The 15,885-nt window shown below is 46.8% G+C and overlaps 1 protein-coding gene across 6 annotated transcripts in view; it reads right to left on the bottom strand.

Annotated features, from left to right (window-relative positions):
- HERC1 (HECT and RLD domain containing E3 ubiquitin protein ligase family member 1) overlaps nucleotides 1-15,885 on the bottom strand; it is a 2,088,313-nt gene that overhangs the window by 1,527,570 nt on the left and 544,858 nt on the right. For all 6 annotated transcript variants that reach the window (XM_078685198.1, XM_078685199.1, XM_078685195.1 and 3 more), the window contains exon 29: nucleotides 6,632-6,869. In XM_078685198.1, the coding sequence (XP_078541324.1) occupies nucleotides 6,632-6,869 (238 nt within the window). The remainder of the gene's footprint in view (nucleotides 1-6,631; nucleotides 6,870-15,885) is intronic.

Genomic DNA, 15,885 nt, shown 5'->3' on the forward strand with positions numbered 1-15,885 from the left:
AACTTGTCAATGGAAGAGGTGTAATACTCCTACTGCCTTAAAATGCTTTCAAAGGTTTATAACCCATGTAAAAGGCGATTATCAACACAGAGAAGCCATACGTTTCCTCTGAGACTCAGAGGGGTTTCCCTGCTGAAACATCTCTCGGAAGGAGCTCTGACAAGGACTTATTTTTGAAGACAAGAGTAAGGTAAACTAGATAATAGGCTTTAATTGGGGGAAGGAGTAGGAGGAGAGTGAATTGCAATGGACATGTGCAACAAATCATTTCCACTTTGCTGCATAACACGCCCTAGTAGTAGGTTTCCTAGCCTCTTTTAGGATATTGATACAGTCTGGTGGTAATTGTAAATAACCAAACTCTATGACTGCAGGAGCCAAATCACTGGTTGAGTTTCTTGGGATTGGATGCCTGATTTCTCCATGGCTCTGAGTGAGGAGACTGAAGTTGAGATGCAGCTTTTGGTGTGGAACTACTGGGAGCTCTAACAGGGTGTTAACCAAGCTTGACATGCCCATGTGGGAGCTATGAGAATGAGTTTGAGGGAGGATTGTCTGAGCTTCCGAACTACCAGAGGAATGAGTGGAAGAGGCGGAAAAGCGTAGGCAAATATCCCTGACCAGTTCATCCATAGGGTATTGCCTTAGGAGAGCGGGTGTGGGAACCTGGAGGCGAAGCTTGGGCATTTCGCATTTTGAGTTGTGGCGAACATGTCTATTTGAGGAAATCCCCATTCCTGAAAGTAGGGATGAGGAATTTGCGGGATGAAGTTCCCACTCATGGATTTGCTGTCTCGGTCTGCTGAGAAGGTCTGCAATTTGATTGCTTACCCCTGGAAGATGTTCTGCTAGGAGATACATTTTGTTATGTATGGCCCATTTCCAAATGGCTTGAGCTAGGTGTGACAGTTGGAGAGTGTGTCCCCCCCGTTTTTGTATATAGTAGATCGCTGTCATGTTGTCTGTGCGGACTAGGACAATTTTGCCTATTAGGTGAGTTTGAAAGGCTTTGAGCGCTAGAAACACTGCTAGTAGCTCTAGGTTATTTATATGGAGGTTCTTGTACTTTAGAATCCATAATCCTTGGATTGTGTGACTTTGTAGGTGAGCACCCCAACCAGTGAGCAAGGCGTCTGCTGTTAGCACTGTCTGTGGAACAGGGTCGAGAAAGGGATGCCTTTTGGATAAATCTTGTGGGTTCCACCAGTGCAGAGAACGATGGGTGCGGCCATCTACCAACACTAGATCGGTCAACTGACCCTGCGACTGATTCCACTGACTTGATAAGCATTCTTGAAGGGGACACATGTGAAGTCTTGCATGGGGAAAAATAATATTGCAAGACGCCATCATCCCTAGCAGTTGCATGACTACTTTTGCTGGTAATGATTGGTTGGGCTAAAATTGAGTGAGAAGGGACTGAATACTGTGAATCCTGGCTGTATTGGGAGAGGCTGGAGCTTTCTGAGCGTCTCTTGTGGCTCCCAGGTAAGTTTGTGTTTTGGAAGGCTGTAGATGAGACTTCCGCGCATTTACTGTAAACCCTAGTTGGTGAAGTAAGTGAATAGTGGTTTGAGTGTGTTGGAGACACATTTGGTACGTGCTGGCTTTGATGAGCCAGTCGTCCAGGTATGGGAAGACATGGATGCGTTGTCTTCTCAGATATGCTGCGACTACTTGCCAGACATTTGGTAAATGTCCTGGGAGCAATGGTGACTCTGAACAGTAGCACTTTGAGTTGGTAATGATGACCCGCTATTATGAATCTGAGGTATTTGCGATGAGCGGGATGAATTGGAATGTGGCAATATGCGTCTTTTAAGTCTAGAGTTGACATAAAATCTCCCTGCTGTAGAAGTGGGAGCACTTGTTGAAGTTTCACCATGTGGAAATGCTCTGAAAGTATGTAGAGGTTTAGTTCTCTGAGGTCTAGAATAGGTCTCAAGGAGCCGTCCTTTTTGGGGATGAGAAAGTACAGGGAGTACACGCCTGTCCCATGATGTTGTAATGGCACAAGTTCCATGGCTCCTGTGGACAGGAGAGATTGGACCTCTTGCTGAAGTAGATGTAAAAGTTCTGGTGACATTTTGTGAGAATGTGATGGAATGTTTTGAGGATTGTTGGTAAGCTCCAGGCAATAACCTTTTTGGATAATTCCTATCACCCATTTATCTGTGGTGATAGATTGCCAAATGGGGAGGAATTGTAGAAGACGTCCACCGACAGGTGTTAAATGATCGGGGGAAGTGTAGGCAAGTCACTGCTTGTTGGTGAGGGGGAATTACGTCGCGTGGAACCCCTGATCTGACCTTTTTTGTTGTTGCCTCTGTATCCTCCTCTAAAGAAGCTTCTTGTAGAGGAAGATTGATTGTTGCCTTTGTAGGATGCGGCAGTATTGTCTGAGGACATGGTTTTCGACCTTCCACGGTAGAAGGAGCGACCAAAGGAGCCCCGATTAGAGGGAGACGGCAGAGCTCCCATAGACTTGGCTACTTGTGGGTCTTTTTTCATTTTTTTCCAATGACTTATATACTTTGGGCCCAAAGAGATGTTCCTTGTCAAAAGGAGTATTTAAAAGAGACTGTTGTACTTCAGGTTTGAAACCAGAAATCCTCAACCATGTATGTCTCCCTAATAACACACTAGTGTTGATCTCTCTAGCCGCGGTGTCTGAAGCATCTAAAGCGCATTTAATTGATGAATTGGATATGAGCTTCCCTTCCTGGACTAAATCCTGGGCTTTAACTTTGTGCTCATCTGGGAGGTGTTGAAGTAATTGCTTCATTTCGTCCCAGTGTGCCCTATCATATCTGGCTAGCAGGGCCTGGGTGTTGGCAATGCGCCAATGATTTGCTGCTTGGGCGGATACTCGTTTTAGGGAGGCGTCTAATAGTTTTGACTCATTGTCTGGAGGGGGACATCCCCTCTAGTCTGTGAATTGACCCATTTACATGCATTTGAGGCCACCAAGGAATCTAGTAGTAACTGCCCTTTAATAAAGACTGTATCTGAGGGAGCAGGCTTATATTTTGTATCAATTCTGGGGGTGAGAATGTGAGCACACACTGGATCTTTAAAGACATCATCGGCATGTGGCTAGCCCTTTGTGTGCTACTGAGCGTTTCAAATAGGAAATCTTCCTCTAGAAATTCCTTGTGTAACTGTACCCCATGATACTCTGCAGCTCAAGCAAGTAATTTAAGATATCCTACATTGCCGTCAGGAAGGCAAGGCTTTGCAGGGTAAAGATCTGGGTTGTTATCTGTAGGTGAATCTGTGCTATAATCCTTCCAGGGATCTATTGGTAAAATATTGCCCCCCATCTCAATCATCATCATCATCATCAGGTGGTGGTGGTGGAGAGTTAGTTGGTGTAAGCAGTAAATGCTGAAAAGGTGGAGACGTTGGTGTAGGGGAACTTGGTGGGGGAGGAGGAGGGGATGGTTTAGTACCCACATTCTTCCTCTTCAAAGGAATATGGTAAAGGGTGTCCTCTGACTCAGGTTTGAGTTTCTGAGGTGATTTAGTAAGAACACGTCTTATATCTGGATTTATATAAAGTTCCTTTTGTTTTTGGTCCAATTTGGGTGTTGGGGTGTCGACAATCCGACCCTACAGCTTCGGAGGCACAGTTTTAGTTTTCGGCATCAAGAATTTTGGTGCCCGGGTAGAATGATTTTTCGGCGCAGAAGGTTTCGGTGCTGAAGTAGGTTACGTTTTTGGTGTCAATGATTTCGGTTCCGAAGCAGTTTTCGGCTTTGAGCCTGAAGGTTTCGGCTCGGTGCCGGACTTAGGCCGGCTTAATCACAAGCCAGAAGGCTTAGTTATGTGTTTTGGTGCCGAGCCGGAGCGTGTGGCGTCAGAAACAACTTCTCAGTGCCGACCGTGGATCGAAGTCTTTTGTTTCGATTGAGTTGGAGTTTGGGTCAAGGGGCGTTCGGTACTCACAGGACGTTGACCTTGTGACAAGTCTTCTTCCATCTGGTAGTCTGATTCTGGAATGGAGGCAAATTCTTCTTGTTCTTCCTTGTGCATCAAATTCGTGCTCGGACCCTTTGCCGAAGATGTCCGGCGTGTATTCGATGTTTTGGCTTTACATTTCATGACGTGGAGCCCGACGATCACAGAGTGTTTTCTTCAATGGGAACGATCTGCAAGTATTGCAGTCCTGTTCATTGTGCTCCGGAGACAAGCACAAGTTGCACACTTCGTGCCGAGTTGGTGTGCGGATACTTGGCGTTTCACTGAGGGCAGAATTTTAAATGAAGTCCGTTCCATCCACTGCGAAGTGGACCGACGCGGTTAGGCCGGACGGCCTTCCCGAAGATCTTGGATCGAAATAGAGGTTTTCCCTGATGGATACGATATGTGGAGAAGTGGGATACAAGTTTGAAACAATACCGGCGTGGGTAAAGTGAATTGCGAACCGAGGGGAACCCAAAAAAAAAAAAGGTTTTGAAGAGGCCGATGGCCGAAAAAAACAATCTAACAATGGAGTTGATACCCTTGCGCACAAGCACCGAAAGGAGGTCTCACCTACCTCATGACTGGAAAGACAACTTCGAAGAAAAATAACTTGAAAACATCCGGACCCAACACTAGATGGAAGGAGTGTGCAAAGCATGTGATCTACAACTCACACGCCTCGAACAGACTGTTCTGTATGGTGTGGATTTCCCGGATTTCTTGGCGGTATCCTGACTATACAGGATGGTTTGAGCAAAAGAGGCTCCCACCCTCCCCAGAGCATAAAGCAAAAATTTGCAGGCCATTTCCCAGGGGGAATGCTTACAACAGCCACACAGGTAGATAGCATTGGCCAACCTCAATTCCAAACTGGCTGATAAGAACGTTTCCCAAATGTATCAATACTTTTCAACTCTTTGTCCAGAAGTGTTGTGGGGAATGAATTAGGATATACTTTGCTTTTAGACCCCTGGACAAGAAAACTTTCAAGAGTAGGATGTTGCATAAAATCCGGGTCACCAAGCGCCGGTCTATGGCATCTGGCAACTTACCAGTTACTTGGTGGAAGAGCACAGCTTAGCTTAAGTGCCTATTAGGGTGTCAGTCAGGACTTCATTAAGTGGAAGTAAGGTTTCAGATGAAACTGGCTCAGGGTGCAAAACCTCGGGAAGGACATTTGTCTTGACTTCAACAGAAGGCAGTTGTATGTTTAGGACTTAAGCGGTATGTCTAATCACTACAGCAAATGAAGCAATCTCAAACATTGGGTTCCAGGGGAAAAATTAACCCTGTATGAGGGGAAGTATCATGCCCACTGGCTTCCTCCAAATGCATATTCCACTGCAGTAATTTTGTGAGGGTTAACACCCCCCTTGTCATCGGTGGTGGTGGCAAACTCTAGTCAGAATCAGAGGCAAAAAATGAGGGAGCCTATGACAAAGGATATGTGAAAGAGAAAGTGGCTTGTCTGAGTAAGAGCATACAGGAACCAGATGCACTGAAGCGTTGTAATAGCACAACCTTGGTTGAGATCGAGATGGATTTGGTTCGGAACCGGACACCGAACTCAGCAGATGCTTGATCTCTGGTGATGTTAGCACCAGCAATACTGAAGGAAACTGCATAGATCTTGGAGTCAAAGTGAAATTCGGCACCAGAGTAGGTGCAGAACCCAAGGCAAGTTTGAGGGCAGGTTAGCCAGCCCGACTGGAGGCAACTGTATATCATTGGGCCCAGCAAGTGCACCAAAATACACAGCATGACCTGGACCAGCTGCACTGCAGCCAATGGTTTGAGAAATTCGGGGTCAGCTGTGGAATCAGGTTCTTGGCTAGGGATCGAAAGAGACTGGCACGTTGACGCCCTCCACTTTAATTGAGATTTCAATGATGGTGTTGAGTACCGCTTCAGCTTCTTATGCTTCGTCTTAGACTTACAGGACTTCAACTTACCAGACAACTACAACCATGGAGAAGACCTGTTGCGAGATTGGCCACAAGACCAGTCTTCCCCACCAACTCTTTACAACATTTCTTTTTTTTTTTTTTAAAGAGCTCCACCTTCCCCACCTCCTCTGTTTATACATATCTTTATGTTCTGTTTAGATTCTAATATCAAAGATGATACGTACAAGGGTCATGCGTCTTTTATAGAAAGGTCCACAAATACTCCATTCTCCTCTGAGGATAATACTATAAAGAGAGTACTCTAGTGATGATCTCTTGGCTGAGAAGGAAAATTACTTACCCGTAACTCCAGTTTAACTATCATGGGATCTATAGACTCATAAAAGAATCTCTCCATTGCTCACATAATATTTCAGGTTGGAGACCAACAAGCCGGAAAAATGAACTTAGGTGGCTTATCAGAAGTCAACTGCATCTAAATGCAATGAAATAAAAATTGTTTTCTTTGGGGACTCCGAAATGCAGCTCCTTCCCGTTTTGGAATATTTTTTAAAAATGAAAAAATTTGTATTATTAATATAAAGAAAATCTTCTAGGATCAAAACTAGTGAAATTAAATTACATGAAACCCATCTCTCTCAGGGGATTCCATGGCAGAAAAATGTCATAGTGGAATTCTGAAACATGCATTTGTAAAAACCTCTCATACATATTTCAAATGCAGTTTTCAGGAAATGTAATTGATGATCAATGCTTACCCTGTGGTAATGGCTAAAATCTGAAGTAATCTTGTACTGGCCACCTTTAGAGCAGTGCTGAGCTGAGAAATACCGGTTTTTGGTATCAATTGCAACGGCTGCCCAAGCATGGTGTCTGTGCCACAAAGCTGTGAAAGGACATTCAGTAACCCAGTTGAAATAGCAAGGGAGACATCAACTGGTTGGTAGCGCACACTAAGGGCAAAGACAGTCACCAACAGGAGTCGTTGCTGAGCCTCTGAAATAGACACAAAACTTAATTTACACACTGTTTTAACATTTGTATTAGCATTTATTAGGACACATTCAAAACAAATCAAACCCCCACAAGGAATACTAGCATTCAGGCCTTAGTAGGTTAATGGAAAACAGTTCTTTAATGTAGTAACTTTACCATATACTCTTTATTGGTTTCAAAATACTTCTCACTTACACAGGGGTACTAGGAACAGCACAGAGGGGTAGAAACATGGCAACAGTCACTGACCCTTTTACCTTTAAAGCAAAAGCGGAAAGCATTCAGAACGCCCAACCCTAAGGTTACAGCAAAATTCTATCAAAATACTTAATAAATAAAAAAAAATAACATTCTGCTGCTGTTCAAAGACGAAACAGGAACATCATCTTAAAGAGTTTTCATGGTAATTCTTGTGCCTGTCCGCAGTTTCATTATTCTTACATGTGTCTGTCTGTGTACCCAAGCCTTCAAAAGATGTACACTCATTTATCCATAAGATTGAGTCATAAGTGTGTTGTACAGAAGCATCTCTGGCAATCCACTTGATCAACTCGTAAGCAGGCAGGGTGTAACAACAGGCATACTGTAAAGATTGGTCATCTCACCATCATTTAACTGAAAAATGGCCACAATGACGGGAAACCCCATCTCTAGTGTCCGAGCATGGTACTCAGTGGGCCATGGCCAACAACATGGCCGAGTAGGCGCGTTTGCCGTGAGCTCTGGCTGCCCAGCTTTAACCCTGACAAATATCCTGCCCTTCTAGACGCCATCCATACACGCTTTTGAGTTCTAAATGTAGCTGGATTGACTCTGCAACATAAACACCACCTCCCGGGCTGCAGGACCATCGGAGACCCGACACACATATTCCCGGCCTGCGGGGGCTGACGCTGAAGCAAGTGGAGATGGCGGCTCGATTTTGCCAACTGCGGATATCGATGAGGGTGCCGAGGCAAACGGAGTCTCACCAGTGAGTGTGGGAAACACTGCGGTGATCAGGCAGTCTCCGGCACTGTGCAGTATACCCAGGCCTACGTCCCCGAAGGGGCAAGGGGTGCACCGACACCAAGAGGGGAGGGGCAGTTGCAGATGGGCCTCCAGGCTGAACAGATGGGAGTGAAGATCCATCGGAGCCCTGAGAGCGATGACAGAATTTGTGGGGACCAGCCAGGAGTTCCCTGGGTGGCGGAGCTGGGGTACTCCCCCACCCAAAGATCCTTCAGCTGGGAAGTTTCCCGTGGTGTGCCTGGGCATCCATCCCCCTAGGAATGAGGCAAGCGACTGGGGCTCCCAGCCCTGCCAAGTATCACGCACCAGGAGTGATACTAACGCATTTCAGTGTGGTGGTCGCCAACACTGCACCGAAATGCAAAGTCACGTATTTGTAGCGCTTCCTTGGCTGTGAAGCGCCCAGAAAGCTGGCTGCTAACCCACCAATTTCTAATGTGTAAGTGCAGAGCGAAAGCACTCGCTGTATACTGTTCCGACCGGCTTGGGGTCTGCCTGAGGCCGAGGGAAGCTGCTACTATTACAATGACCTCATGATTGGGTTCACCCCGCGGCATTACCATTTCACAGATCAGGTGGGAGGAGTCGGCGAGTGCCCAGTGTGATAGGTGGAGAGCCCTGCGGCAGTTACCCACCCGCCGCAGTAACAATTGAATTAGAAGTTTGCATCCTTCCTCTGCTGTGACCCTCAGAGCTGAGAACACATGACTAGCCGCCCAGAAGAATCATGATTGGCCAGGCATTTTCATTCATGCCACCCCAGCCGGCTGTGGTTCTAGTCCGAGCTGTAACTTTAAGAAAAGTGGCGATGGCCTCACCAAAATTTCCGCTCGTCTCGCCGCTAAGAAGTAAGTGCCCCACGAGTGTTGACGACTTTTAGTATCAGTTTGTTAATTAATGCATTAATTTGCGCCTGTCACTAAAGTTTAGCAGAGGTGAGCAAGTGGCTGCTGGCGGCACTGTGCCTGCAGCTTGTGTGATCTGGTGCAGTTACGGCCGGGCCTCTGTGTCTGGCTGACTGCCTGAGCCGTGCTGCAGTGAGCCTGAAAAACAGGAAACAACTTCGGAGTTTTTGAGATACAGCCAGCCTGTGGTCGCCTGGTTGTGATCTATAGCACAAGTTACTAATTGTGTAACGATAGATCTGTAAGAGACATTAGTTAGTGATAGATTCCTTACCTTAGAATATCCCCAGGCGTCAGACTGGATCTGGAAAGTTTTGCTTAGCAGTACTCCTGAGTGTCAGTAGGTGGCATCCTGCGGCTCCACATCCATCGCTGGCGTCGCATGCACCGAGATGACGTCAAGGAGACTAGTTAGGCGACCCCCATGCGGGCTGGCGTCAGTTCTGTACACTACTTTGGGTGCCAGGAACGCAGAGCCATGCAGGATACTGACCACTGGTGCATTGAACCTAGGGCCCTGGAAGAAATGACCTTAACCCTAGTAATCGGTTCGCAGAACGGGGAGGATGGAAGGGGCGGTAAGGAATCTATCACTAACTAATGTCTCTTACAGATATATCGTTACACATGTAGTAACTTGTGCATCTGAAAGAGACACTTTAATGATAGATTCCTTACCTTAGAATAGATACCCCAGCAATACCAACCCGGGTGGTGGGTCTGCGAACAGGATTACACCAGAAAGTCACGGATAACAGAACGGCCAAAGAAGCGGTCTCTCCGGACTTGACTGTCAGAGCAGTAATGCTTGGTAAACGTGTGCAGCCAAGCCCACGTAGCTGCCTGACAAATGTCGTGCAAGGGAATGCCGCGTCCCAAGGCAGTAGTGGCTGCCGTTGCCCTGGTGGAATGGGCACACAGCCCCACAGTGGGCTTCTTCATAGCCAACGAGTAACAGGCTTTGATGCAGAGAACGACCCACCGAGAGATGGTCCATTTGTGCACATCCCGACCTTTTTTGGCACCCACGTAGCCAACAAAGAGCCGGTCATCCACGTTTAATATAACATTAGAGTGCACGTTTGGGGTCCAGACTGTGGAGCCTCTCCTCCTCTTTCGAAGGATGCGGAGGCGGAAAGAAGGTGGGCAAAGTGATGATCTGCCAGATGTGGAAGGGCGTCACAACCTTGAGCAAGAAGGAAAGACGGGTCCTTAGAACCACCTTGTCCGGATGAACAGAAAGGAAAGGACGTTTAGAAGAAAGAGCCTGGAGCACACTCATTCTTCTGCCAGAGGTGATCGCTACCAGGAAAGCCATCTTCAGAGTAAGAAGAGGCAAAGGACAGTTATGAAGAGGCTCAAAGGGAGAGCACATCAGATATGTCAAGACAAGGTTTAAGTCTCATTGAGGCATTATGAACGGCACAGGAGGAGTCACCTACCTCGTGACTGGAAAAGAGTTCTTCGAACAAAAACACAGTGCAAACATCCGGACCCAACACTAGATGGCAGGCTATGCACAGCATGTGATCTACAGCCCACATGCCTTGAACATCACTATACACAGTAATACGAATCACACACTATAAGTGTGAGGAATACAGCAGCTGTATTCTGAGGTGCCAGTACTAGAGCCTTCATTTGTGCAATCACCTAGTGACTGCGTGCAGGTTTTCTCAGGACGGAAGACTCCATCATGCATATGCTCTTTTACAAGGGGCTGAGTAATGGTGTCTTGTTCCAACAGCAGGCTGAACCATCAGTATAAATGATGTAGTCATGTCGATTTAGAGGGATTAATGTTGCCATTTCTACATGTACAAGGATCTTTCTTAAAGTTGCCTTCACTATTTCATATCTATTTTTGACACACATTTGCATCCGTGACACTTGGATTAGTTTGTTAGAAACACAGACCTTGCTTACACAAATAAACTTCACGAGAACACAGTCGTACTGCTTCAGCATTGTATACGTACAATTGTGCAAATTGTGTTTATCATTTACGCTCATATGGCCACACAGCTATCTGTAGCATACAAAGAATGGCAGCCTGATCACAATCTCGGCCCAAGGCAAGAACGCCTTTTTCTATATAAACTTCTGCTTCAAGGTATAGTCAGAGGAGGCACTTCTGTTGGCATCCAGAGGTCTCTACATGCTGAAACTTTTGCCCAGCAGCTGACTGATATCTCTGTGAGGGCTGTCCAGTTTGTGACCAAGGTCGGGTCCTGCAGGAAGCACATGTCCAAGACAGATGGCAATAAGAAAACAATCTAACAATGTCGTTGATGACCATTCACATTGTCACCAAGTAGAGGAGTCACAGTACCTTGTGACTCAAAAGACTTATTTGAAGTAAAAGTACCTGAGGCAAGATGGCCGCTGACGGGTTGTAGTGAGAAGTCGCATCTCACTCCTCCTCCCGTCCATAACTTTGATGGATAGAAAGTGATCCCTCAGATGGTAATGAGTCCGAGGCCCTGGGGTCTTAATAGCGGGAGCATAAGCAGTAGGAGGAGTGGTTCAGCTAGTAGGCTTTGGAGACAGTATACCGGCTGGTATATTGAGGAAATTCTTTGCCGTGCCCACAAGAGGATATCGTTTCTTATCGAGCTGGCCCGCAGAGCTGTCTTCAAGATGCCACTCCGAGCGACGAAAGGAAATGAAGCAAAAGACCCTGCAGCACAGAAGGATTCCGCTGGAAAAGATAAAATCGACCCGAAAAATATGATCGGCACCGGTGCCCAGAAGAATAACATTGTTAACTCTTCCAAAACGACACTGGGGAAAAAGATCGGGCTGGAAATGAGATGGCTCCAACTCCGGGGGCCCCACGAGGCAGCGCCCCCCCCCCCCCCCGGCTCACGCAGAACAAACTGAAGCCAAGGGAGATCGCTATGCGGCAGCCCACAGTAACAGAAAGTTTTGAAAGCAAACCTGCTGAGATGGCTGCGGAGAGAGCTGAGGTTGCAGTCGCAGAGAAAGGAGCGACGGAAAGGTGCTCGCTTCAGATGAACGTCCTCGAGGATGCTGGCACGCTGGTTGCTAAGCAACCAGTACAGGCGCTGACGGTGGAGCAGAAGCCGAGGCACAGCGCAGAGCGCGGAACGGAGGCAACATCAGAGTCTTCGCCAGAGGATGCTACCCCCGGAGGAAAGGGGGCACAGGGCTAGTTACAAGGCCCAGGAACTGTTAGTACTACAAGTTTGGAGCAGGGCGCTGCTGGAGGCTGTGACAGGGGCAGCGTATGTAATCTAAAACTGCAGGGCAACCCCCCCGCCTGATAAAACCCAGGGTGATGCCGCAGGATCGGATGGGACATTCGGGGGGCACTGTGTAGGGGGAGAAGGCATTCAGAGTACCTGGGGGAGCAACCAGGCTTTGGTAGCTTTACACCAAGAAATGACTTTGGCAGGGCAGTACGAGAGCGGGGCTGGGGGTGGAGGCCCCTCACCAGACTGCTTCTTCTCTCTAAACGAAGACTCGGAATCACTGGGGTCTGACGAGGGGAGCACAGAGGAGTCCACTGACACAGGGAGCAGCTCCACGGCTCCAAAATGTACACAGAAAAAAAGGAGATCTAGAAAGAAGTCTAATCTTTTGGGTAGCCCCACAGATCCATCCAAAAAATTAACGTGGGATTATTCAGCCATCTCGCAGACATACCAAGATTCGGAAGGGGCCTCACTCCCTCCAGGGGCACAGCTCGCATCACGTGTCACCCCAACCAGTTTCTTTAGACTTGTTATTCAGTACCCTCAAAACTATGCAAAGTGAGGCTAGGGTGGAAAGCCGGAGGGCGAGACAAGGAGCAAAGAAGATACAGAATACTCTAAGGAAAATGAACAAACTGTATGATGAGGTTGCTGAGAGGGTTACTCAGGTTGAAGAAAGGACAGGGAAGCTGGAGGATGACTTCTGTAGTTTCCACACTTTTAAGCAAGATCAGCAGAAAGTTGCAGAGGACGTGCAGTGGAAGTTGGAGGACTACGAACACCGCTAGCGTCGCAACAACGTCAGAATTTTGGGGGTCGCAGAGGGACTTGAAGGTCAAGATGTCAGACTATTTATAGTGAACTTACTGAAGGGGGCTTTTCCAGAGTTGTCCTTGTGGCAGTGGGAGGTGGAAATTCAGAGGGCGCATCGTTTCCCCTTTACAATCAAGAGGGGGCAAGCTGGGTCTTAAGAAGGGAGACCTAGAGCTATTCTCATATTCGTTGGCAACTTTTTGTTAAGGCAATTAATTCTAGAGAAGGCAAAGCCAGAAGCGAAATGCTCTTTTAACAATGTGTCTTTTTTTTGCGAGGCCCAACTTTTGTCACGTTACGGTGGAGCGTAGATGGAGATTGAGGCAGCTTATCGCTCCTATACAGGCCCTGGGGTCGGAGGTCTACTTGTTGTACCCAGCCAAACGAAAGGTGATCACCAAAGGGCAGATGAAAATGTTTTTTTCAGAGATCAAGGCTCAGGAGTACATGGTGGAGGTGCTGGGGTACAGGGAAGGGAGCAGGTGAGATAAGGGGATGAAAGTCTTCAGGTAACGGCTCAGCTCAGGGACTAAGGGTGCATAAATGGTACAGTCTAAGAGGAAGGGATTCACTTTCTTCTTTGTGGTGTTTAGTACGTAAGGGTGGGAGGAGGAGGCGGCAGCAGCACTCCAAAAGCGACCGCACATAGGTCATAGCTGACCTATTTGCCCGTGTGGGGGTGGTAGGGGGAGGGGGAGTGAAGGTCCGGTGGAAATAGTAGAAAAACCATTTGCCATTTTCTAATGTCTTGTCATATTGCCACAATTAATGTTTGCGGGCTAAACGATGTACAGAAAAGACTTCGGGTCTCTGCATTATTGAGAACAATGAAGCTGGATTTTGTATGCTTACAAGAAACGCATGTTGAGGGAGGGAAGGGATTTCTGCTTGAGCAGCTGGGGTTTACTTTATTAGCTCATACTAAGCAAGGCTCTAAAACAAGAGGTGTAGCTATTTTGGCTAGAGAGAGGGATTGTTTAGTCACCAGAAAGGCTGAAGATTTGTGGGGGAGGTGGGTTATAGTAGAGCTAGTATATAGGGGGGAGAAATTCACCTTGGTTTCGGTATATGGATCCACAGAGGATGATCCGGATATATTTGAATATTTGGACACAGAATTAGCTAGTTGGCCGGAGCCGATCATATGCTGCGGCGATTTTAACATTAACAGCCCCTCAGACTCTGAGATCCAAAGAGGGGGAGGTTATACTGGTAGAAAGAAGAGAGCTTTCCGGGCAGTAACAGCTATTGCGCAGCATAATGCATTGGTAGATCTATGGGCTAAACTGAATCCACAGAGGGATGGTAGTACTTTCTTTTCAGCCCCACATAGGATCCTGGTAAGATTAGACTATTTTCTGATTTCTAATTCTTTAGTATCCAGATCTCAAATCGAAAAACTCCTACGAATTATGTCGGACCATAACCCCCTGATTCTCTCAATTAACTTAATGGGTGTAGCTATAAAACAAAGTATTTGGACATTCGAAAGGGCTCTTTTGAAGGACAGTGAATACATCAGCTTCATGAATAACTGGATAAAAGACTCCTGGACGATCAATTGGGGGAGTACATCCGAAGGCAATGCCTGGGACGCATTTAAGGCGGGAGTTAGAGGTGAGACGCTTAGCTACTCAGTGCATAAGCAGAAATCCGAGAGGAGGAGAGTGGAGGAAATTGTGAGGAAGTTAGCTAGGGCAGAGGAAGATCTCAGTTTATTAATTCAACAAGGTAAGCCTGTGGAGCAACAATTGTTAACAATTATGACACTAAAATCTGATGCTTTAGAGGACATTGCTGGCAAGGTGGCAGCTAAATATTTAGCTAAAAAGGAACAAACCTTTGAACTAAGCGAGAGGGTTGGTCATATCCTGGCAATTCACAGTAGGCAGCAAAGCAGCAGGAGAAATCAAGGGAATTCTGGATGGGCAGGGAACATTGGTAGAGGAGTCAGAGGGAGTCAGAGAGGTGTTTAGAGAGTTTTATGCCAATCTCTATGTCACAGTTGAGGGAGGTGGTGGCAAGGAGATCGAGGATTATCTTAATTACAATTTAGCACCGGAGTTACCAGAGGATGATAAAGCAACACTAGATGCCCCAATTAACTTGGCGGAAGTGACCTCAGCATTAGCGGATCTCCGTTCAGCCAAAGCGGCAGGCCCGGACCAGATACCAGTGGAATTCTACAAGGTATTCCAGAAGGAGCTGATTGCAGATTTACTAAATACGGTTAAACAGGCACAGAAGGGACATTCAATTCCTAATTTGTGGGGAGGAGCGGAAGTAATAGTTATTTTTAAAAAATGGTAAGCCTTCGACAGCTCCTGGGTCCTATAGACCTATTACGTTAATGAATTTGGATGCAAAAATCTACTCCAAGATATTAGCAAAGAGACTGGCTAAAGTTATAGAGGGCATGGTTAGTACAACTCAGCATGGGTTTATCCCAGGTAAGGGCACTACCCAACATATTAGACAGGTCATCACGCTGTTTGATGCCGCCGAAGTCCCAGGAGACCCTATTGCTGCCCTATTTTTAGACGCAGAAAAGGCGTTTGATAGGGTTTCTAGGGACTAGCTGTGGGAAGTCATGAGATGGTATGGATTAGGAGATGGCTATATTCGAGCAGTGCAAGCATTGTATAGGGAACCGTCAGCTTGGATCAGGATCAACAAAGGTCTTTCTGCATCGGTGTACATCAGGAGGGGGACTAGGCAGGGCTGTCCATCATCGCCTCTGCTCTTCGCGCTTTATATGGATCCTTTATTACGTAAGCTGGAAGGGAACCCATCACCTATATGCGTAAATGGCAGGCAGTTTAAAGTACTAGCATACGCTGAAGATGTGGCAATAGTTACCCCCAACCCCACTCTAGCCATCAAAGAGATAGAATTAGGGGCATGGTTGTTTGGTGGAATTTCAGGGTATAGACTAAACAGTAATAAGACCCAAATAGTTAAAAACTCTTATGCTGGATGTAGCGATCCCCGGGTAGTTAGCTCCGCAATTTACTTGGGGGTGGAGATCTCTGCAGATTTAAATACAGTAGTGGAAGGAAACTTGGCACT

The sequence above is a fragment of the Lissotriton helveticus genome, chromosome 3_2, assembly GCF_964261635.1.
Source record: "Lissotriton helveticus chromosome 3_2, aLisHel1.1, whole genome shotgun sequence".
NCBI classification, from domain to species: domain Eukaryota; kingdom Metazoa; phylum Chordata; class Amphibia; order Caudata; family Salamandridae; genus Lissotriton; species Lissotriton helveticus.